The 23,712-nt window shown below is 39.2% G+C and overlaps 1 protein-coding gene across 4 annotated transcripts in view; it reads left to right on the forward strand.

The window, feature by feature from the left end:
- The window catches only part of NDRG3 (NDRG family member 3), a 58,726-nt gene that overhangs the window by 14,138 nt on the left and 20,876 nt on the right, over nt 1-23,712 (forward strand). For all 4 annotated transcript variants that reach the window (XM_020782421.3, XM_020782422.3, XM_072997048.2 and 1 more), the window contains exons 2-3: nt 11,396-11,492; nt 13,257-13,292. In XM_020782421.3, coding sequence (XP_020638080.3) covers nt 11,436-11,492; nt 13,257-13,292 — 93 coding nt within the window. In that variant the 5' untranslated portion in view covers nt 11,396-11,435. The remainder of the gene's footprint in view (nt 1-11,395; nt 11,493-13,256; nt 13,293-23,712) is intronic.

Here is a 23,712-nt window from a genome sequence, read left to right on the forward strand (position 1 = left end):
GGATTTGCTCTGCATATAAAATTGTTGAATTCCAAATATTTTTTTATCAACTGCATGACGCAAAGACCAGCATACCCTCTAATTTATCCCCACTGGATAAAGCAATGAGAAACCCGGACAGCATCTTAAAAAGCAGAGACATCACCTTGCCGACAAAGGTCTGCATAGTCAAAGCTATGGTTTTTCCAATAGCGATGTATGGAAGTGAGAGCTGGATCATAAAGAAGGCTGACTGCCGAAGAATTGATGCTTTTAAATTGTGGTGCTGGAGGAGACTGGAGCATCCCCTGTACTGCTAAGAGATCAAACCTATCCATTCTGAAGGAAATCAACCCTGAGTGCTCACTGGAAGGACAGATTCGGAAGCTGAGGCTCCAATGCTTTGGCCATCTCATGAGAAGAGAAGACTCCTTGGCAAAGATCCTGATGTTGGGAAAATGTGGATGCAAGAGGAAAAGGGGACGACAGAGGGCGAGATGGTTGGACGGTGTCATTGAAGCTACCAACATGAATTTGACCTGACTCTGGAAGACAGGAGGGCCTGGTGTGCTCTGGTCCATGGGTCACGAAGAGTCGGACATGACTAAACAACAACAACTGGCTCTTAATGCATGGTGGGCAGTTTCTCTGTTCCTGGCCCAAGCACCTCAACACCTTCCAGCTGTTGCAATGAGTTGTTTCTGTATGGGGTGGGGGGCATAACCTGGTCATATCCTCCTCCTTTGATTAGCCATTCTACATGCCCGTCAACATTAGGCCAGGACAGAGAGGTCCCATAAACCACTCAGTCATACTGTCCAGATTTTCCTGGTGTGAGTGATTTCTAGGAGAGTCAAATGTGCTGCTGATGGGAAAATCTTCCAGTCTGGACCCTTTCCAACACTGTGAGCAATCCTGACCCCTCAGTGCTCCAGGGATTTAACAGAAATCGCAAGGTTGTTTACTTGAGCTTGTACACCAACCTTTCAAGGCAAGAATACCAAAATATAGTGGTACCTCAACTTACGAACTTAATCCATTTGGAACGGCGTTCATACATCAAACAGTTTGTAAGTCAAAGTACCATTTTGCATTGAAATGCATGGGAACGGAATTAATCCGTTCCAGCATTTCAAAAAATTACCTTCAGAGGTCTCAAAGGGCTTTCCCCCCTGACATCGGAGAAAGCCCTTTGAGACCTCCGAAGGCAAAAAGGCAGGGAGAAAGGGCAGGAGATTCGAATTTCCAGCCCTTTCTCCCTGCCTTTTTGCCTTCGGAGCTCTCAAAGGGCTTCCTCCGATGTCAGGCAGAAAGCCCTTTGAGACCTCCGAAGGCGACGAACAGCTCCATTTGCAAAAAGTGGCATTGACTTGTGAATGGAGCCTTGACCTCGTTCGTAGATCGAGGCTCCGTTCTCAAGTCGATGCCAATTTTTGCAAACAAAGCCATTCATAAATCGAAAAGTTCATATGTAGGGACGTTCGTAAGTCGAGGGTTGACTGTACAAAGTATAAAGGATCCCAAGGTAAGGCATCTACCTCTGGGTAGTTTGGGCGGCATATAAATTGAATAAATAAATAAATAAATAAATAAATAAATAAATACTGCCAACTCCCTTCTTCTCGGAATGACCAAAAATATCATTTTATTAAAGAAAATAAAGGTTCAAAAACAGATGCAAAACTTGAAGGAAAATCAAAAAAGATGTGAAGCAAATCCATATTCAGATTTTTAAGAGCCTAGGGAATTCTAGAATTGTCCCCACAGGGGGAAAAAAACTAGTAATTATCCTACACTAATACAGTCCAGTTGAAGCATGCTTCCAGAGCATATGCAGAGTGCAGCAGCACACCAAGCTGGAATAGCTGTCTTCTGAAAGAAACCAAGCTGAACTATTCCCTTATCTGAGCTATTTTTATACCTCTTCCACCTTTCTCAGTCTTTCAGAGTGATCCCACTAATCAGATCCCAAGTCACCTTGAATCTTCTAGAAGAAAGAAACCTTTCTTCAAAGTAGCTTTGTTCACGTCACTCTTTCTCCCTCCCTGTGGTTCAGTTTCCCTTAATTACGTTACCAGGCAAGGAAGAGCGTTTTAGACCTTGTTTCCCACTGGGTAACATCCATGTGCAAGTTGTCTCCTAATTAATATATAGTTGTTCCCTCTCACTTCCGCTTATCTCTGGAACAAGGCAAAAGGCTCCCATTTTTACAGGCCTGTTGGTGTTCATTAACTCCTCATTTGTCAGTTTTTTCACATTGCTTGACTTGGGCAGCCCTGCCACAGAAATCAAGAGTATATCTTGTACTGATTAGAACTTTTACATTTTCATTCCATTGTTTCCCATAAAGCTGGAATAATTTCCTTGTTGGAGCAAATAAATCTATACATGCTTCTTTTGCCACAATTTGCATTTATATTTTAGAGCTGCCTATTGCTGCAAATGCTGCTGTTATTATATTTGATGACATCCTGTCTTGTTTCTGTTTCATTGTTACAATCTTGTTTGGACACATTTTCAACCCTAGTTTTCATCACTGAATTGTCCTGCATATTGTTTCCTGTATTTAATCTTTTTAATTGTTGGAATTGGTAATCTTTGATGGCATTCTCTCTCTTTTACTGTCCAAGTACACCCACTGAAGCTTTAGAAGGAAGGGTTCCCTGCTGTCACTGGCCACTAGGTTGTTTTTTCTCAACACACATTTTCTGTAGTACAAAGGTGTCCAACTGGGGACTACCGAGCTAAGGTTGCTGCATTATTTCCACTGCCTGCCTTGTTTGTAACTATCTTATTGCTCATACTTTCATTCCTCTTCAAATGCAGCAGCTTCTGTGAATTGTAAGGTGTAAGACAGAAGGCCAGTATTTGTATGCATACCTTTCCTTTGAATTGGTATGCATACAGCAGGACCCCCTTATCTACCAGATCAGTATCTGGTGATTCACTTATCTGTGATCTGAAAATATTAAAAGAAAAATTCCCAAAATACATATTTTTAATGATGACATTACCAGAACAGGAGCCAGAGACCAAGCTATGTATAGCAGAGGTCCCCAACCCCCGGTGCGCGGCCCGGTGCCAGTCCGTGGCCTGAGCCCTACCGGGCTGCAGAGACAGACCTCCTGCCACACCCCCTGCATGCACTCACCCCTGCACAGCTGATTGGCGTATGCCCGTGCTTGCTCCAGCAACCGTGTGAGAGCTGCACCACCATTTGTGCATGCGCACAAGGACCCCCACAAACGCTGTGCCACTGTTTGCGCATGAGCATGTGCATCCACACAAGCGTTGCATTGCCATTTGCACATGCGCATGAGTGAGCACACTTGTTCGCGCATGTGTATGAGTGCAGGGGGTGCCCCGCCTTCCCCAGCCGGTCCGCCGGGTGAAAAAGGTTGGGGACCCCTGATGTATAGCATTCAGTAGAGAAATATATGTCCATGATGTCTTTACCACAACTGACCATGAGAGGGAACCAGAGACCATTTTATGTATAGTGTTCGCTGTTGTAATAGCATTTGCCGTAATCTGTGTTTTTCAGCACAGCAGAGAGGGGCGATTGGAACCGATCGCCTGTGGATATGGGGGTCCTACTATACTATTCATTACAGCACATGAGTCTGTACTGAACTGGGTTAGAGGCACATAGTATGCTGGCGGCAAAAGTAGTGTATGCTTTCTACAATTGTAACTTTATGAATGCTGTATTGTGGTCCTGATACTTCATAGTAAACCAGGCTACATTTTATAGCATTTCTGATCTAGACTATGAAGGAAATAAATGAGTAGGCAGGAGGAAATACAGCTGTCAGAGTGCAGTGGATTTTAATAGACTGCGTGAGAGGACATCCTAGCATTCAAGAAACAAAATGCAGAAGACTAGAATACAGTGGTGCCTCGCTTAGCGAGGTTAATCCGTTCCGGATTAACCCTCGCTCAGCGAATCCATCGTTAAGTGAAACAAAAAAGCCCATAGGAACGTATTAAAACTGATTTAATACGTTCCTATGGACTTAAAACTCACCGTTCTGCGAGTTTCCTCCATTGCGGCGGCCATTTTGGATGCCTCGTTAGCGAGGCAAAACAGCGGTCGCCATTTTGTTTTAGCGGCGGCCGTTTTGGAACTGCCGATCAGCTGTTCGCTATGCTTTGATCGCGTCCGCGTGATCATCGCATAGCGAAAAAAGCCCATAGGGGCCATCGCTGAGCGAACGCTCCAGCAGTGGCCCGGGACCCCTCATTGTGCAGTTTCATCGCATAGCGAAGCGTTCGCTATGCGAGGCACCACTGTATGTGGTAGTCATTAGGTGCTGACTTCTTCTAAAAATAATAATATTAAATGTCTGCCCTTGGGGAAACACAGGCATTTCTGGCTGCCCCTTTTGGAGGTAGACATATTTTCTTGAGGCACATCATGGCAGTTTGTGTTTTATGGCCATCCTGAGTGGCATTTCCCATCTAGGAGAAGGAAAACTCCGATTTCAAACCTCCACTGCCTTGTGACTATATCCACTCATGGAAAAGGCTTCAGGAGTTAACCTAGAGGCAAAATCCGGAGCTGGAGTCCCGAAGGCAGTTTGTTTCGTTCTGCCAACTCCTGCGATGTTGCTGGAACCAGTTGTATTGGCTCTTGCCTTTGCATTGGACCATTTCAACAACGTGGAGAGGGGGGAATCTGCTGCTTGGGTAACAGCCTATCCTCCATATTACTTTACCCAGGCTTCATGCTCTGGAGAGGACACTCCTCGGTTCAGAGCATGTTACCATAGTCTCTCGAGACTGAAGGATGCCTGTGATGATATGAGTGGCATTTCATTTCTGTTGCTGCTCTTTTTTGACCTTATCATACTATCTCTCAATGAACTTCCTCGTAGCGTTCAGCAGACTATGCTTCTCCTTCCAGTGCTCAATACATGCCTTGCTTTAAGGGTAACCTTTCGTGGAATAAATGTAAGAGTGTCTGTTGGGTTGCTTACTGTGGAGCATGTACGAATATTAAGAGGTACATTTCTTTATGCATTCAGGACTTTGCCCTAATGTTAGCATAACTATAGAGGGTGAGTCATGCTATTAATTAAACCCAGGTCATGCCTTATTCTGCAAATGATATTTATTTGCATATGATACATATTCTATATTCCTACAAAAATAGCTGTAACAGCCATCTGTGCTGTTTCTAAAATACAGTTGTCGCCAGATTTTAAGAGATTCATTTTGTTTAATGGTAGGCAAAACAAGGTACTACATTTTTGGGAATGGTTTGGACATCATCTGAATATTGTCCTTTCCAATAAAATTCATAACAAGATGTCACCATTGCCATATTAGTAGTTTTAGAAGAGGTAGCCATGTTAGTTTGTGCTAACATATCAGGCAAAAACAAAAGAAAAATAAAAAAAAAGACAAAATATGTCTATTTTTTGTTTTTGCCTGAAATGCCATATTAATTCAATTTTCTTTTAAAAATATTTTAAAATTATAATAGAGCATAAAGTATATTGTATGTCAGAATGTGAGTAAATTTATCTTTCTTTCATTTTAAAAATTAAATATATTTTGGTACCATTAAGATTCAGTAAGTACTAACAATTTGAAAAAAGATCAATGTGTTCTGTAGTTAAAGTTAAGTTCTAGATCTAGGCAAGATTAAGAACATTGCTGTAGTACTTAGTTTCATGACTGAACTATGTTGATATATGAGATTTTCCATCAAGTGATCTGTGTTCTTTTGTGGGGATGCAGATGATTATAAACTGTTAGTGTAAATGAGTAAGGGTTTTTTGTAGCAATCCAAACAACCGTAGTGGTTAAACATTCCTTTTTTGTATTAATTACTGTTTATCTGGTATAATTATTTTGTTTGTTGCCTGGATGGGTGAAATTCTTATATTTGTTCTAAAGTCTTATTCTTAAACTTGTGGAAGAGTGAAGTAATTTAGACCACAGATCATCCCCTCTTGCTCAGAACATGGGCACACTGATACACCTTGCCATGCATTGTTTTCCACCCTACATAAATGCTACAGCATAATTCTCATCCACTCCCTGTATGATTCATCACTGATGGTGGTAAAAACCTGAAATGAAAGGCAGTGATAATGTCAGCACCTACATGGAAGTTGTGCAGCACAGTCTTATCCATCCTTACATAGTATATTAACTGTTTATTAGTCCAGTCCACCTGCTTCATATTTGGGGGGGGAAGTCCTTACTGTGTTTAATAGACCTAGTCCTAGGTAAACAGCCCCCCCCCCAAAAAAAAATATCAAAGAGTGAAGCTCATCTTCAGTGGTTACTTGGAGCAGAAATAACTCTTTTTTCATGTCTTAAATAAACCACACTTACAAAGTTGTTGTTTTAGCCTGTCCTTTAGAGCAGGTGGTTCCTGCGTACTACGGATCCTTTTAAGGAGAAAGGCAAGGTAAAAATATGTACGTACATACATACATACATACATACATACATACATACATACATACATACATACATACATACATACATACATACATACATACATACATACATACATACATACATACATAGTGCCTTTGATGTACTGCTCCAAAATACATAGAAAGATACTCCAAGATCAGATATGTTCCACTAAAAGCTGATCTGATCTAAAGAATAAGGGTCCCCCCCCCCGAAAAACATCATTTAAGATTTCAAAATTGCCATTGTATATATTGTCCAGTTGAGCAGAAGACAAAGAGAGCTGATGCTTTCTGAAGGTGGTGAGAGAGTAACCCCAAAAGGAAAAAAAATGCCATTCGTTCCTGTGAAAGAGATGACATGGAAATGTTTTGCAGCCAGAACTGTAGGGTGACTAAAGCTGCCATGTAATCTGTTATCACAAATTTTAACAATCTACATTATATCCATTTTGAATATCTAACTGGGTAATATTTGAACAGACAAGTCAGTTTTTCAGTTTAGCTTATGTTACACTGTGTACTTGGTTGAACTGCTGACATAAAGGCTTGTTACCATGTTACGTAGCAAAGTACGTACTGTATTAGATCCTGAATGATGGGACTTGATGTTGAAAGCAGGATTCAAGCTATTTTCCACAAATCGTTCTTTAAAATGCAAGTTTGTTCTCTGCAAAGGGAAGAGGCTATTTATCTTCATCTGCTTCTGCTGGTTTATCAGTTTAACCAAGTCTTACTCAGCTTCCTTCTGCGAAATGAAGATGCGATATATCTTCATCTGCTTCTCATAAATTTATCATTTTATCCAACTTCTGTTGGGTATCCAATTCCTCCTTATTTTTTTTTAACCACATTATTTACCCTTAATCTTTTATGCACATTCTTATAATCTTAACATCAGAGTATTCAATTTCAACAGCTTGTTTAGTGTTTGTGTCATTTCTGCCAACTATCAATAGGACTCCATTCTCTTAATGTCAGAAAATAATATCGTTAGATTTTATAGTGCTTGATCACAGTTATAGAAATCAGGATATGGAGCTGCGGGGAGATTTCTGTCCCCTTTTAGCAGCAGCGTATTGAGAAGAAGGAGGGAGAACCTAGTACTTGTACCTTTTTCCCCTGAATCAAAAGCATATAGAATATTTACGATTTTTTTAAAAAATACATTATTGGTTTAATATTAAACTTTAGTTCCTTTAAAACTTCTGAAAAGGAAAGAAATATGGAACTAAAAATAAATTGAAAATAAATATGCTAATGATTGGAAATATAATTTGATCATTAGGCTGGCAGTAGCTTTTCCAAAAGTCGGGTTTTTAGATAAATGTCGAATGGTTGCATCCTGGGTGAATAGTAGTGCTTCTGTCCTGAATACACCCTATTCAGATAGTGGCATGCTAACTACCGTAGGCTTATTGCTATACCACTTTTTGGGGAACAGGTGGCAATCACATCTATGTTTCCCTGCTATTCATGTCATAACACTTAGTCCTCAGGTCATAGCTCCAAGATTTTGACTTATGAGGCAACTCTCTTATAGGGTTCTAAGAATGTTTTGATTTAGTGAGGATAATAAATGCAGTTTCTGTTTTAGGCTAATGATAATATTAACCATTATATCTTCATACAGTACCATTATATCTATACAGTAACAGTAGAAACTAAGAATGTTATGAATGTGGAAAGACTTAGTAGACTAGGTACATGAAATAGAGGCAAATCTTCACTGGCACAGTATCTTACTTCAGTTCTAATGTGTTTGGTTTGTATGCCTGGATACTGGAGAATTTAAAGTATCAGGTAGTCCAAAGTAAAGGATGGTCAGGTTCGTGCAGAAGATCTTTGTAGCTAATCTTATGCCAGTCTTCGCTTGCATATCCAAGGAAATTGCACACAATTTCCTTGGAAACAAAAGCCAGCCATATTTGCTGGTTATGGAGAACAAGGCTTGACTCCGTCTGGACACTGCTTACTCTAGCACCACAAACATAATTTGCTTTCTTCAGTTACTGCGGCTGTTAAGCTTGTGGTACTTTAATCCTCTGATGAAGTATGCTGGACGCAAGTAAATCTAATTATAAGTAATTGGGTATACACTTCAAACTTGGTTTTAACCTATGTGAGAATTGCAGCATTTATGGGTTTTTTTCAAAAAAAAAAACGGTCTGAAACTCAACATCAAAAAAACTAAGATCATGGCCACTGGTCCCATCACCTCCTGGGAAATAGAAGGGGAAGATATGGAGGCAGTGTCAAATTTTATCTTCCTGGGCTCCATGATCACTGCAGATGGAGACAGCAGCCCTGAAATTAAAAGGCGCCTTCTTCTTGGGAGGAAAGCGATGACAAATCTGGACAGCATCTTGAAAAGCAGAGACATCACCTTGCCAACAAAAGTCCGAATAGTCAAAGCTATGGTTTTTCCTGTCGTGATGTATGGAAGTGAGAGCTGGACCATAAAGAAAGCAGACCGCCGAAGAATTGATGCCTTTGAATTGTGGTGCTGGAGGAGGCTCTTGAGAATCCCCTGGACTGCAAGGAGAACAAACCTATCAGTTCTAAAGGAAATCAACCCTGAGTGCTCACTGGAAGGACAGATCCTGAAGCTGAGGCTCCAGTACTTTGGCCATCTAATGAGAAGAAAAGACTCCCTGGAAAAGACCCTGATGTTGGGAAAGTGTGATGGCAAGAGGAGAAGGGGACGACCGAGGATGAGATGGCTGGACAGTGTCTGCGAAGCAACCAACATGAACCTGACACAACTCCGGGAGGCAGTAGAAGACAGGAGGGCCTGGCGTGCTCTGGTCCATGGGGTCACGAAGAGTCGGACACGACTAAACGACTAAACACACAAACACACACACATGGGTTTCAGTAATAAGAGGGCTGACCCAAGATATTTTGTACTTAGACAGTCAGTGGTGCTCCCTCTGGTCAAGATAAATTGTACCCTAAACCAAAGAGTTTGGCATGTGAAGTAGACAGTCCAACAACACTGCGAGGAAAGTGCTTTCCCCCTCCAGTTTCCTCGCAAGAAAGTGCTTTCTTCACAAAAAGTGGAGGGGGAAAGCAGGGATCGAAGCACTTTGATCCCTCCCCCTCCTTACTTCTTTGTATAAGACAACACTAAATTTTTTATCTAAACATTTTAGAGAAAAGTATTGTCTTATACACGGAAAAAATGCAGTAATTGACAACCAGTAAAGAAACCACTTGTTTTTCAATAGTTTTGTTATTCTTGCACTAGATCAGTGGTTCTTAACCTTTGTTACTCGGATGCTTTTGAACTGCAACTCCCAGAAACCCCAGTCAGAACAGCTGGTGGTGAAGGCTTCTGGGAGTTGCAGTCCATAACTCCTGAGTAACCCAAGGTTAAGAACCAGTGCACTAGATTAAATGATTTACTTCTTAGTTCCTAATAGAGAACTGTGTTTAGATGAAATGTGAAGGGTGCCATAGGAAGAGATTGCTGATACGTGATTATTAAATTGCAGTTGTTTGTTGTTGCAAAGTAAATTGTTTGCTTAGAAGATTGAACGATGAAAAGCTATTTTAACAGTAGTCTTAACTATCGGGCAGTTATTGTTTCGGATGCTTGTAAAGCTACCATTACAGAACTATTTCCATTACAGGATTTCTTCCCAAGGAGGGAACAAAACATGTTCATTCTACAATGCCACCACTTACGCATTGTGAAATAGTCAATGCCAAGTATATGTTGGGGTTGATTAAATGCTTAAACTACTCAATTTTCCAGAAATATTATTTAATTGAGCCTAAATGCACAGCTACTTTTAAGATAACAGTCCTCCTTCCCCTCTCCTCCTTCAGCCTTTTAGAACAGTTTTCAACGTGAAACTGGAGGATTTTCTTGTCTTCCAGAATAACGTTTATTTGGTTGTGGAACTTCAGTGGAAACAGGAGATGAGCCCATCCAAATTCTAATTAACAGAAACAAGTTCATGCACAAAGATCCAACACGTAGAATGTTTGATCTTGACTGTAACTATTTACAGCGAACTGTATATTCTGTCTTTCAGATTTTTATATAGCACCCAGTGTGGCTAGCAATAAAGAAAACCAATCATAAAATATAACATGATGAAACAGTAATTGTTAACTGAAAGATAATTTTATAAATATTGTAAATACTTCTGGTTTGGCAGTAAAGAACACAAAATGTAAAATTAAGAGTTAATTAAATCAGTCAACATTAATGCTTTAGATTTTAAAAAATACTGGAATCACATTTTCTTATTCATATCCTACAGTAGCCAGATACCTGTTAATTTTGCCTGCCAGTGCACTTTGGCATAAATTTTAGTAGCATGTTGTGACAAGTTAAGATGTCAATGTGGCATTTGCTGTTGTATGCCAAATCATGCAATTCAGTGTGCAACAATAGATTACTACACTGACTTCTAAACACTTGGGAATTCACTGCTGAGGTTTATGCTGATCGAATTATATGTAATAGGATTCCTTTTTTAAAAAAAATTATTTCAAAAACCCTACTACTACAGAAAAAAACCTATATAAAATACAAAGCAAAACAATACAATAACATACAATTACCTTGTGCACCCATCACCTTCAGGACTAGCATTACACTTCTTTCCATCCATTTTCACTCCAAAATTTCATTGTTTCTTCTCTCGGTGTATACCCCCTCCCTCTCCGAAATACATGTTCTAAAAATACATTCCATATTTTCTTAAAATCGTATGTAATAGGATTCCTGCCTATATCTGCATCTCCTTGACCTGATTCTGTGCAGATTCTTCCGTGGGTTATTGTTTGAATTGATATGGTTCACCCAGGTATAAGCAATGCCTCGTTCAGTGCTGCAAATGAAAAAAGGAGGAATTCCTGTGCCTAGCTTGAGTACCAGGCCCATACTGTTGTTACATTCTGTGTGTTTTGAGATCTCTTGCAATGCTGCAACCTTAATCTTTTTTTGTCTCTTCTGCTTTTAACAGGATTTTGTTTGACAGCATACCTACAGCATTCCCATAAAACATGGATGAATTGCAGGATGTCCAGTTGACAGAGATCAAGCCCCTTCTGAATGATAAGGTAAATTTCTCTGGCCATCTTCCAACGTTCACAACACTATCAATTCTGTATTGTTTGTTAGGTATGTGTAAGTCCTGTTCTGAATAGACACCTGGCACCTTGACAGATCATCATAGCAGCTTCCACAGTTGGAGCTCCCATGTGAGTAATTCTTCACCAGGATACTTCCCAAAGACTCTTTCTATCATCTTAAAAACTTAACAGAAGTATGTGTAAAGGTTTGTGAAGTAGAGTCTACTTCTTCGGTACATGAACAGCATTATATAATTCCTGTTTTCCATCCATTGCAAAAAGCTAAGCTGAAGTAATGGGATGGACCTGAACTTCAGCATTACCAGCTCTAATTTTGAAGACACTGATGTTGTTTAAAGTTTAGATCTGTTGTCCTTCTGCAAGTATGCATGCATGTGTGTGAATAATTATTAATTTGTCTAAAGCGAGATCAGTATTTCTACCTATATATGCAAAGCTCAATCTTAGTTTCATGGTTTCTCCTTGTTAAGCTATAATGTGCCTCAAACACCTATGAGTAGAGATGTGGGTAGTCGTATATGAATACCCCCACACAGCTGTAGTGAATGCGGGCCCGGCGCCTGGGGCTGGACCATCTGCTACTGCCACCAGCTCCGTGCTCCCTTCCAATCGCTCCTGAGCTCGCAGTCAACTAGCCACTCGTCAGCCTGACAGGGAGGTTCATCTTCCCTCCTTTTGCCAGGAGTGCTTGTCAACCGCGAGCTCTGGAGCGATTGGAAGGGAGCATGGAACCAGCTGCAGCAGCGGGTGAGTGAGTGGATGGTCCCTCCTGGGGAACTGGACCCTCGTTATGTCCACCTGTGCATCTCTACCTATGAGTCTTCCATGTGTTTCATGTGTAACTAATCTGTAGATGTCTAGGGATTGAATGTGAGAGCTTTGCTGTGCACGATCTTTCCCACTGATTGCCCACCTCTCCAAGTCATGAAATACACACAGTGTTAAAACCATTGAAATACATTTGAAGATTGTTTCAAATTGTATTAAAAATTAGCAGTTGCCTATATGTTTGGAAGTGTTGACTATGTTCGAGGATGATGATAAAGACCATTTATATTTTAATTTGCACATTTATTTTCTTTGCTATTTTTATATCATGCCTTCACTTCAGTGAGTTGAAGGTGACGGACATGACTTCTCCCAAATTATCATTTATCGTTAATATATATTAATAGTATCCTTAATATATATTAATAATGCTTTTTTGTCATTAAACTATTATGTTAATAATGGATAACATTAATAAATCGTAACGGTCCTACAATGTAGGTCAGACTAAGAGAGTATAACAGGCCCAAGGTCGCTCAGTGCACTTCATGTTTGAATGGGGTTTGAACCCACAATTCTGAGTCTTACTCAAACCACATCAGCTGATTAGAGAATTTTAATGTTTAAGATGCTGCAACATTTTTGTGGAGAGGATGCCATAAAACATTAGCATGACTAATTATGCTAGACATTACTGTGCATTTCTGGGGTCTGTAAGTGTCTGAACATGCACAATTGTTGCATTGGTTCCTCTTCTTTTCTTCGCAGCTCATATATACAAGTTGGTTAGGTAGGCTGGTTTCTGGCTTCAGCAGCTGGAGGAAGTTGTTTTTTTAATTGTTCATATACATTCTGTACACTTTTTTGTAATGTTTACTATATAGTTTTCAAGTATTTCAGCAAAGTTCATGAAACTGTTCTGGAATCTGGGCTGTTGATTGCCTTCTGTTCTTATTTTGACAGAATTCAGCTGGGAACTTCCAAGACTTTGATTGTCAGGTAAGGACATGAAGACAGAATGTGTATATGTTTCTGATCTTTTATTGAAAAATGACATTGGATATAGACATTAATCCTCTGGGAAAATAAAAAGAGAGCTAAAAGGAAGTCTGTGCCATTGGCTTTCATATACTTATAGTGACTTTTCTCTAAGCTGAAAAACATGTGTCTTTCTGCTTCCAGATTAGAAATGCTAGGATTTGAAGCTTTTTTCTTTTGAGCATCTTAAGCCATTGAAGTTGTTGCAGCCAATGTATTAATAATCAGTTCACAGCTTGATACTCTACCTTATTTTTTGTCACATTTGCTGCAGAATTGGAAAATGCTGCTCTGTTTGTGATTCACACTGATATCTACAGTTTACGTTGCCAATAAATTGTTAGATCTGGATGGTAGCAAGAGACAGAGTTACTACAACATAAACCCAAACAAGTGTCTTAACAAGAAAATTAAAATTCTCACTGTGGTTTAGATGCTTGGTAGATGCATTGCATGTAAATTGCAAAGTAAAATTGTGATATGAAGAGAGCACAGACCAGGTGATGTTTGCCACTTTTTTCTTTTAATAGTGCAGACAGGATGAACAGTGAGGTTGTGTCCATAGCAACCACTGAACAGGATGTTCCATGCTGTAGCTTTATTCATTTTATCTCTTTTTAACATTGAGCTATGAAGCTGCCTTTGTATGTAGATAAAGCTTCTTTTGTCTTCCTGAGAACCCTTGCAAGATATACATGACAACTTCTTAGAGCAGCCTGCCTCATTTATTGATTCTACATATAGCATGCATAGCTGGTAGAAGTTATGAGCAGTTGAGGAAGGGTATTGTGAGTAAGAGCAAGGTTTAATGCATTCTTTGTCTCCAGCTGCTTTTGGCTAGGACCTTTTTGATAAGCCATGGACAAATTCTAATATATCCTATTGGAAAAATGAATGTGCATGCTCTTAATTTGTTGTTAAGTCAAAAATAATGTTTATATCATGATCTTAACATGACTGATTTTGACATTTTAATCCAGGGGTGGCCAATTAATTTCTATTGGGGGGGGGGACATGAAAAATCTGAACTGTGTTCGGGGGCCGAACCAACTTTACTTAAAAATAAAATGAAACAGTGATGTAATTATCTTATTTTAAACTTGTTAATCTTCACAAATACTAAAGAGGTTTTTTGCAGTATGTTAAAGATAAGCAACTGATCAACTTTAGACAAAAAGCTATAAATGGTTTTGACGTTCAAAACTGTCCGCGGGCCGGACGGGAGTGGCTCGCAGGCCGTATGTGGCCCTCGGGGCACACTTTGCCCAGGTCTGCTTTAATTGGTCTGGCACTTCATTTTTGAAGTGAATGTAAGCATAACAAGGCTTCAGCAAACACACAGAAGGTTTCTGAGGCTAGATGAAGTGCACAGAGAAAGGAAGACTCATATTTCCTGTCATTTTCAATGTATTTCTCCTTACAGTAATTAGAGATGGGGAAGAAAATGTTCCAGTTCCTCATACAAGTATCAGTTTCCCATCTGCAGAGAATGACAGCAGAACAGAAAGCATATTGACTTAGAATTCTATAAATCAATGAGGTTTGCAGTATTTGGGAAGGGCCATGCATGTAGAACCACGTGTATATTTCAGAAATATTCACAACCTATATTGGAACCAATATGTTCCAATTTCTGTATGAAAGACCTGAGTGTCACAGTTGGTTGCACAAATGGAACATAACAAGAATGCTGGTTGGAAAATGAGAAGCTCTGTGACAGAAGCTGACAGGTGCCCATAACCATTTGTAAGGCAGATCAAGAAATAAGCATCTAGCCTGTGTTGGATGGGGTTAGAAACCTCTCTTTGTGGGCTCTTCATGTATATGAAAAGAATTTCAGGCGTCAGTACTGCTTTGCAGTAAATGCTCAGTAAAATAATAACCTCCACATTTAGATTTTTTAAAAAGTTGAAGGGAATATTGCTGGCAGCTGAGCCAGTTGGTACCCAAAAAGCTGCATAAAGCAGAATCTGGCTAATCCCATTCCCAATATGTCAGTAGTCACATCAAGAATTTGAAAAGAAATTAAGTACCGTAGCACCAAAACCCCAGGCAACAATGTCTTCTGCATATTACAGGAGAATACTTGTTCAAATTTTTTTAAAAACAGCTGTTTATCTTAATCTGCTGGTGTTGCTTCGGAACATACATGTTCAGTGTATACTGCAGGAGGAAGGGCCAAAAGATTGTCTTTGCATGCTGAACTGACTATGACAATGCCACACAGGATATTATTTAGAAGGTGATTTAGGCACTAACTGTATGGAAGATACAATTCTGGATGCAATCATGCCTAAATGGGAGAGCATGTTGCAACTATGTGCATGCCACTATGGAAAAAAGATATACAGTATATAAAAAAATTAAACATACAGTATATATGGGGTGGCAGAATTTATGGAAGAAAGATTTTTAAAAAATTATATTATACTAACTATACAGAAGATGTATATATACTGATCTATACTGTACTAGAGGGGTGTAATGAATTAAGATGAGTGAGCATCAGCAGAGAATTCAAAAACCTTTTTTCCATATACAGTGGACCTCCACAAGATGCATCCACATTTTTTGCTGAAACTAAAATTGAACAGAAGGTAACTTCTATTTTTCAGAAAACACTGTTTCTGGGTCAAAACAAACAAAATTTCATCAGCCAAAACATTTTTCATATGACAGTTTCACTCACCAATTTGACTTGTCCATTAAGGTGTTCATATAATGTAGTGGCACTGTGAGTTAAACCGCAGAAGCCTCTGTGATGCAGTGTCAGTAGGCCAGCAGTTGTAAGATCAAATCCATATGATGGAGTGAGCTCCTGTCGCTTGTCCCAGCTCCTGCCAACCTAGCAGTTCGAAAGCATGCAAATACAAGTAGATAAATAGGTACCACTTCGGTGGGAAGGTAACAGCGTTCCGTGTCTAGTCGCGCTGGCCACGTGAACACGGAAACTATCACAGCTTTATGGCTTGGAAATGGGGATGAGCACTGCACCCTAGAGTCGGAGACAACTGGACTAAATGTCAAGGGGAACCTTTATCTTACCTATAACATCAAAGGCTAAACAGCAATCACTAAAACAAATCCAGTTCCATTTTGCTGAAACTGAAAAGCATTGAGCCACTTCTTGGATTTTGAAGAATCACTCAGCAGACTGCTGGTATCAGAAAGCCAGTTTTTGTGTGTGTGTGATGGTGGGTTCTAGGTGTCATACAAAAAGCCTCGGTGGGCCACATGTTGCTGTTATCCACACAATTTCCAACCAAGATTAAGACCATACAAGACCAATGGGATCCTTTCGTTAATCTGGGCATCAAGACAGTATTGAACTCAGTCTGGAAATGTCTTACGGTTCAAAATGCCATCCAGGGTAATCTGTCAGTGTGGATATCCATTTATAATGAGGACAAATACTAGTGACTCATGGGTATATTTTTTCTGGATGCAACATTAAGCTTCTCTGTTTTGGAAAGACCATCATAGATGGAAAGAATCAGGTTGTGTCTGACTATTCTCTCTCTATTCACCTTTTGAAACTAGCAGAGACATGTAGTCCTGCGACAAAGTGGAGGAGCAGTAGCTGAATGAACATGTCCTATCAGAGCCCTATTCAGACATTTTTTTCTGACCTTGGCGAAGAAACTGAGTGGCATGCGAAGAAACTGAGTGGCATTACCATTAGAGGATCAAGGTCCTTTGATGAAGTCTTTAATTAAAATATTTATTTCCATTTAAGTTATGCATAGATAGTACTTGCTTCCTTTCCTTGCTTCCTTTCCTTCCTTTTTACAGTCTAGAACATATTTATCTTCTAATGACAAATCAGTGTTGCCATGTTTATACAGCATTATTCAGTTATCTCAAACAAAAAGTGGATTGTGCTAATTTTTATGATATTGCAAGTGAATCCTGGAACAGTAGTTTCTCTTGTAATGTAATAGTACATAATTAGAGGGGGCTGCAAATCTCCATCTGCCAGATAAAATTTGAGGAGAAAAATGTCCATACACTTGGGAGTTTAATTTACGTTTTTTGGGTATGGAAATAACCATGTGTCAGCCCCCTCAGTGCAGATACTATACTCTCCGAACCCAAATAAAATCCTCTCCCACAGGCACCACCCCATGCACCATCCCCTCCCAGGTTTTCCTCCTTCACCTTTTTTCACCTCTTGTCTTCCTCCTCCATGACTCAGATGGGGTGCTGCTTGCCCCACCTGGAAGAGCCAGAGATTCAGGTGGAGTGAAAGGCACCAATGCTGCAGTGCTAACTACTTTTCAGTCCTGCTGTCATGTTGAATGTCAACATGCACCCACATACTTACCCTATTTCGCCCACTTTAAGCTGGGCTGACGTCAGTCCTCCAAAGGTAGATGTGGAGGATCAGAGATGTGGGAAAGCAGAGAGAAATGAGCAAGAGCAGCTCTTTCAGAGGGTGTAGTAGTGATGTACATGCATAAAAGTAAGAACTACCCAAAGGGGTAGAGAAATAACTAAGAACTGTAGGTTGCCTGCAATTCCGGTTCAGATTAAAATTATCTATCTGGGCCAAGAGCATTAAAATACATAAAATAGCATCATGTATACAGATTTAATATAATTAATATAAAAACAATTGCAACTAAAAATAACCATGGTGACTCCCCAGAAAACACTTTACCAACCCCGTTAGGGTCCTAGACTCCCTAGGTTGGGAACCCATGGTATTTCTCTCCCCCCCCCCTGGGCTCCACCAGCTATTCCTTCCCAACAGGGCGTTCCATCCTGTTTAAATTTTCAAGCTTACTCTGCATTTTGCAGTTACTGAGCATGTTTAAGCTTGAGTGCATTATTCAACATGGGGTCCACCACCCCCTAAAGTATTTTTAAAGATGTTTTGTACTTCTGCAAATTTTCACAAGTACTGTATGTTGTAACCGCCCATTTGTTTCTCAGTAACCCATTTGGATTATAGTTATGGTATACCACCTGAGTTTCTGTTGAATGACATATACTGTATGTGTTGTTTGTATTTTAGCACCAATATCTCTTTGTATCTTTTGCTCCAAGTATTCTAACTCCTCTCACTCATTCTGCCTGCTTTAAGATCTGCTCTTTAATCCTTCATTTACAGTTGAAATACAGTGTGAGCGTATAGAAGCTTGTTCTAACCCTTGAGCAGATGGTAGATAAATAGTCTCCAGTGCTTTTCTCTGGGTGGGCAGATGGTTTGTGTGACCTACACAGCTAGTGGAGCCAGAGGTTCATTTGTATTACTGTGACTTTTTTACTTGACCAATTTAATGTTATATTGTGTTTTCCTTTTCTGTTTCATGTCTGTTGTCTGTCATGTATTTTATTGGCTCTGACCTCTTTGTCATATTGGCAAACCCCTCTGTTATTATTAACAGAAAGTTTGTTTCCAGTACTGAATGAAAATGGAGACAAAATATATAGCAGAGACTATAATGTGGAGTGAATAAAAAATAAATAAATGTTGGAATCCAATTTTATGTACCAGAGTGAAGGAATTTCATTTTTAAAAACCTTGATTGCCTAACTATGCGATGGTGTCTCCTCAAAATGTCAAAAGGTCTTAGAAAAATAATGACTTTGCAATGGTGATGCATTGAAATATGTGTTTAAAGTAACTTAACCTGGAGCTGCAAATATATGTATGGATCAATTGAGTAACTTGAGAACAATCTAGAGAAGAAGACTATCTGGTTCAAATCTTTATTCAATACTTTAGAAAATGACCTGCTTTTTTGTTAGACTGTTTTGAAACCAGCCCAGTTTAATTTGGGTCCTAAACCCAAGGTTATCGTGAGATTTTGCCTGGGAAATTCTGTCTCTGGGTAGTTCTGTTTTTAAGTGCTCACTCAGTTCATTCCGAATTTCAAGAGCTTCAGCATTAATTTAGAAGAACACGAAGAGACTACCAAGCTAATAACATATGGTTGCAATGCTAATTTGATGTATCTCCTAGCCAAAGACTTCTGGTGTTCCAGAAATAAAGAGTAATGTTGTTGAAATTGTTAAATACCTTCTTAACAATCACTTTACATCAGCAGCTCTAAAAAGAATAGGTGGAACCAAACTAACACTTCCAAAGGATGTTAAGTAGAATTCTGTAGTGGGCTGTTATGAACAGTATATCAAGAACTAGCCTATTTTGATGACAGTTTGTGAGCAAAATTAAGAAAAAATAGATGCCACTGTCACAACCAAAATCCTGAACATTGCACTTAATTGAAGTGTTGAACATATGTTGAGCATCCTGAAACCCATTTCTGAAGTTTTAAACAAATTACAGAAAAAATGATTTTTTATCCAAAAGCATTTCATTAAAATAAAATTAATTAAAAATTTTAAAAATGATTTACATTTTTTAAAAAGAGGGTTTTTAATTCATTTTTCAATCGATTTTAATCCCCCCTGGTAATAGGTGCCGGAATTAGGTCATCAGGTTATATGAAAAGTTCAAGGCTGTTTTTTAATAGTGAGCCCTGGTGATGGCAAAATTACAGTCCCTCCCCAGAACAACAGTGATTAGCAAGTCCTTTATAAAACATTACTAAAAGTAAACATAATTCAATCCTTTTCCCTGATACCTTAGTGAATCTTTCACTGGATCCATATTTTGTTCTATTAAATTTGCTTCTTTGTGCAAATAAAATTTGGGTTTATTCTAATACATCATTGTCTTACTACTTCAGAGACTTCTAATGAAGATTGTAGTCTAGTGATGTGTCCATCAGAACTGCTTCAAAGTGTGTTTTCAGCTAGAAATAGAGTGACAGTACTTGATAAATTATACAGAGTGAAGCATCAGATTTCCACTGTGTGTGTATGTATGTGCTGAATAATTACACTATGAGGATTCAAGACCCCACTGAAAAAGTATATGACCTGAAACCTTTCCTTACAGGTTAATTCACTTCTCCTGTAGAGTCTACTGACATAAATAATACCAGATCTTTAGCTGAGAGTGATGTGTTTGTTATCTGTATTCTTTAAGAGATTGATGGAAGCTATTGAAGAGGATAGAGATAGTTAAGAAGCTAAACTAGTCTTGTCTGAGATGATTAATTTGAATATCTGTCTGATATTCTTGCAATGCCAGAAATGAATTTTGCAAGTAGAATATATGACCTCAATCAGATAAGAATAGAATATGTGAAAATTCCACCAGCAGTGCAGTATCTGTAATGTTTATATCAATTAGGAAGCATTGCAGTAATCTGTTGCTATTCTCAATTAGAGAAGACCAATTAACACAATGGGAGTTACAAAAGTGTTGACTCAGTGGATCTTCTTAGCTGGGACTAGCAGTAGGATACTAGTCAATTTTTCAAAGTACTGTAATTATTAAATGCTACCAGTGTTTTTATGATAATGTAGTGGCAAGCATAGAGTCATTTTAAAAAATGGAAAGATGGGAAAGACAAAATAAAATTGCTACTACCTTCAAATTTTATTAACTTTATTTTTCCAGAGATGTCTTGATTTCTAGATTTTGGAAATGAGAGAGCACTTTGGCTGTTTGGTTGCTTTGCTTCTGCTGAAATCTGCAGTAGTAGTTTGTTAGAAACAGTAGGAAAGTCCTAGTGTCTCACTTGTCAAGGTGACTGCATCTCAAGACTTGCAGAAGGGTTACAGATAATATATAAAAAAGGGAATCTGCAACTGTGTTTGGAGTGAAAGGAAGAAAAGAAACCAGGAGGTGCTAAAATATTAAAGGGTGATAGAAAGGAGGTGAAACTGCTCAGCTTGTATTTCACCTAGTTTTTTTCCTGAAATAAGAAGAGTGCTCTATGTGATCAATATAGAATAAAAACTAGATGGGGGCTGCAGCCCTAGATAAGTAAAGAGGTGGTACTGAGTATATGGGAATATCTAGCAGCTTTAATGAAATTCAGATATCACAGTTTACGATCTTTTTGGAGTATTGTCTTACATTCGTATTTCAACAACATGCTGTTCACATAGCCAGAAAAAAGTGGCCTCCTAGTCAGATAAGGGGAAAAAATATATCTGCTAATTTGTAGAGATTCTGCTGCAACGCTAGTTATCTCAAGGAATATTTGCTTACCACTGGTCATTTAAGCTGCCTTTTCTCTCCATGCCTTCAGTTTGCTTTTGGAAACACAGAAAGAACTAGGCTTGTTAGGTGACCATCCTAGTGCTTTGGTAAGAGGCAACTCCATCTCTGTACACAGTAAGGCCAAAGCAAGTTGAAGCCCCAGTTGTAGCTTGGTGCAAATGGTGTATAGGAAGAAACTGGTCTTCTTTCATGACATGCCCATCTTGATTAGATTGCTTGCCACTTGGAAGTTTTTTGTGGGCAGCTACGTCTCTGCTCCGTAACACCCACCCCACAGGCAAAGGGAAATCTGTAACTCTAGCCCTGTAGTCAATGCCTTCTTTTCTCTAGAACATCCCCTAAACCTACCAGTTAAAAACATGCTTTAATACTGGTGCAGTGACTGAGCTTGGCTCAGTAGGTGAAGAGTAACTGTAATCCATGTATGTCCAAGAGGCATTGGAAATTGCAGGGTTAGCTGTAGGATGGATATTGATGGTATACTATTACTTCTTTACAATAGTTGCACACAGAACAGATACAATTTACAGAGCACACACCAGTAGTTCATATAATCATGTTCCATTTAACAGAATAAAAGGTCTTGAAAATCATTTATTAATTAGAGCAAGGATGAGAACTTATTCCAGTCTCGGACATGTTACTCAATTGTATCTCTGTGTTTAAAAGGACAGTTCTCCATTTTCCAGCTTGTAATTGTGGAGCCTCGTGGTGCAATAGTTAAATTGCAGTCAAAACTGCTCATGACCCAGGTTCAATTCCAGGTAGCCAGCCAAAGGTTCCTTCAGCCTTCCATCCTTCTGAGGTTGGTAAATTTAGTACCCAGTTTATGGGGAGGAGGGCAGTGTGTAGTCTTTACAATTAAATTGTAAACTGCCAAAGAGTGCTTTAAGGTGTTATGGGGTGGTGTGTAAGCAGCATTCTTTGCTTTAATTGTGGCTGGCCCATTAATTCTGAGTAAATATGAGTAGGATTGGACTACAAACGAGATGGGTAAAAATCAGTGATTAAAATAACACAGAGATTAATTTAAATTATGATTTAATTCACAATTTAAATAAAAACATTAATTTTGATTTAAATCAAGTCCACCCTGACAGCAGATGAATATGTTTCACTTCCATATTTATCATTTCTTTTCTTTCTGATCAGCTTTTTTCCCATATTAATCTCATTCACTTTTATTAATTTTGATAAATAGAATAGATTTCTACTTCCCAGTTGCCCTAGTTCAGGTTCTTTCTCATAACAGTATAGTACTCGCATTGACTTGCCAATTGTTTTACGCTCCAGTAGTTTTGAAACTGATCATTGCATTCTAAGGATGCCTGAATTGGAGAACTAATCAGCATTAAAATGCCTTGATGCCTAATACAGTCTGAGAGAGTGAACATGTCAGAAACTGTTTCATGGGAAGGTTTTAATTTACTGATTTCATTGCCTTATTTTCAAGTTTTTTTCCATGTTGTGTGTTCCAGGGAATTGCTGGGTTCATCGCATTCCTTTAGCAACTGGCTGTCTCCTTTCAAATGGATGTAAAAGCCATCATGTAACCTGAGAAAAATTAAACTGGGAGGCAGGATATATGCTAAAAGAAATGATGATTGACTTTGGAGTGCATGTTAGGCCTTTGAGGACTGTACATGGTTTGCATATTTATTTCCAGATAACATGTTATTTTTCACAAAACATCACTCTTACTTTACACTTTGATCTATTTATATAGAGCACCATAGAAACCAGTGCCTGCTTCCAAAGACTGTAGTGTTCTTCTATTAATATTTCTGTGCTGTGTTAGGTATGAATAATTTAGTTTTGTGTGCTAGATTATGCCCAAGCAACTAGCTTCCTGTGATTCTGCTTTCAAAACATTGTCAGGGTTCAGTAGAAGAGGCACCAGGACCCAGTCCAGAGCAAGACCACAAGAACAAGGTAGAACCAACCCCACAGCCCAAGCTGAGACCAACCAGCTAGGGTTTTGAGTCCAAACAGCAGCCAAGTAGAAGGATAATGTAAATCATAGTCAGATAATCCAGGGATTAAAGCCAGGAGGAACCATATCAAGGCAGCTGGATACAAGGAGAGCCAAATCAGGAACAATAGCACAACCAGAAACCTTCATTGCTGAGGCAAAGGCCTGTTCTTATATAGCCCAGTCCTCAGCTTTCACAGGTGGCACTCCTAAGGAGCTGGGCAACAGCTGCAGGGAAAGGACTCAGTCCTGCAAACCTTAGGGCAGTTCTTCCCAGAGAGATGGGTCCAATCCTGCCTGCACCAAGGTTTTGCAAGGTTCCG

This window comes from Pogona vitticeps, chromosome 4 (genome assembly GCF_051106095.1).
Source record: "Pogona vitticeps strain Pit_001003342236 chromosome 4, PviZW2.1, whole genome shotgun sequence".
NCBI lineage: Eukaryota > Metazoa > Chordata > Lepidosauria > Squamata > Agamidae > Pogona > Pogona vitticeps.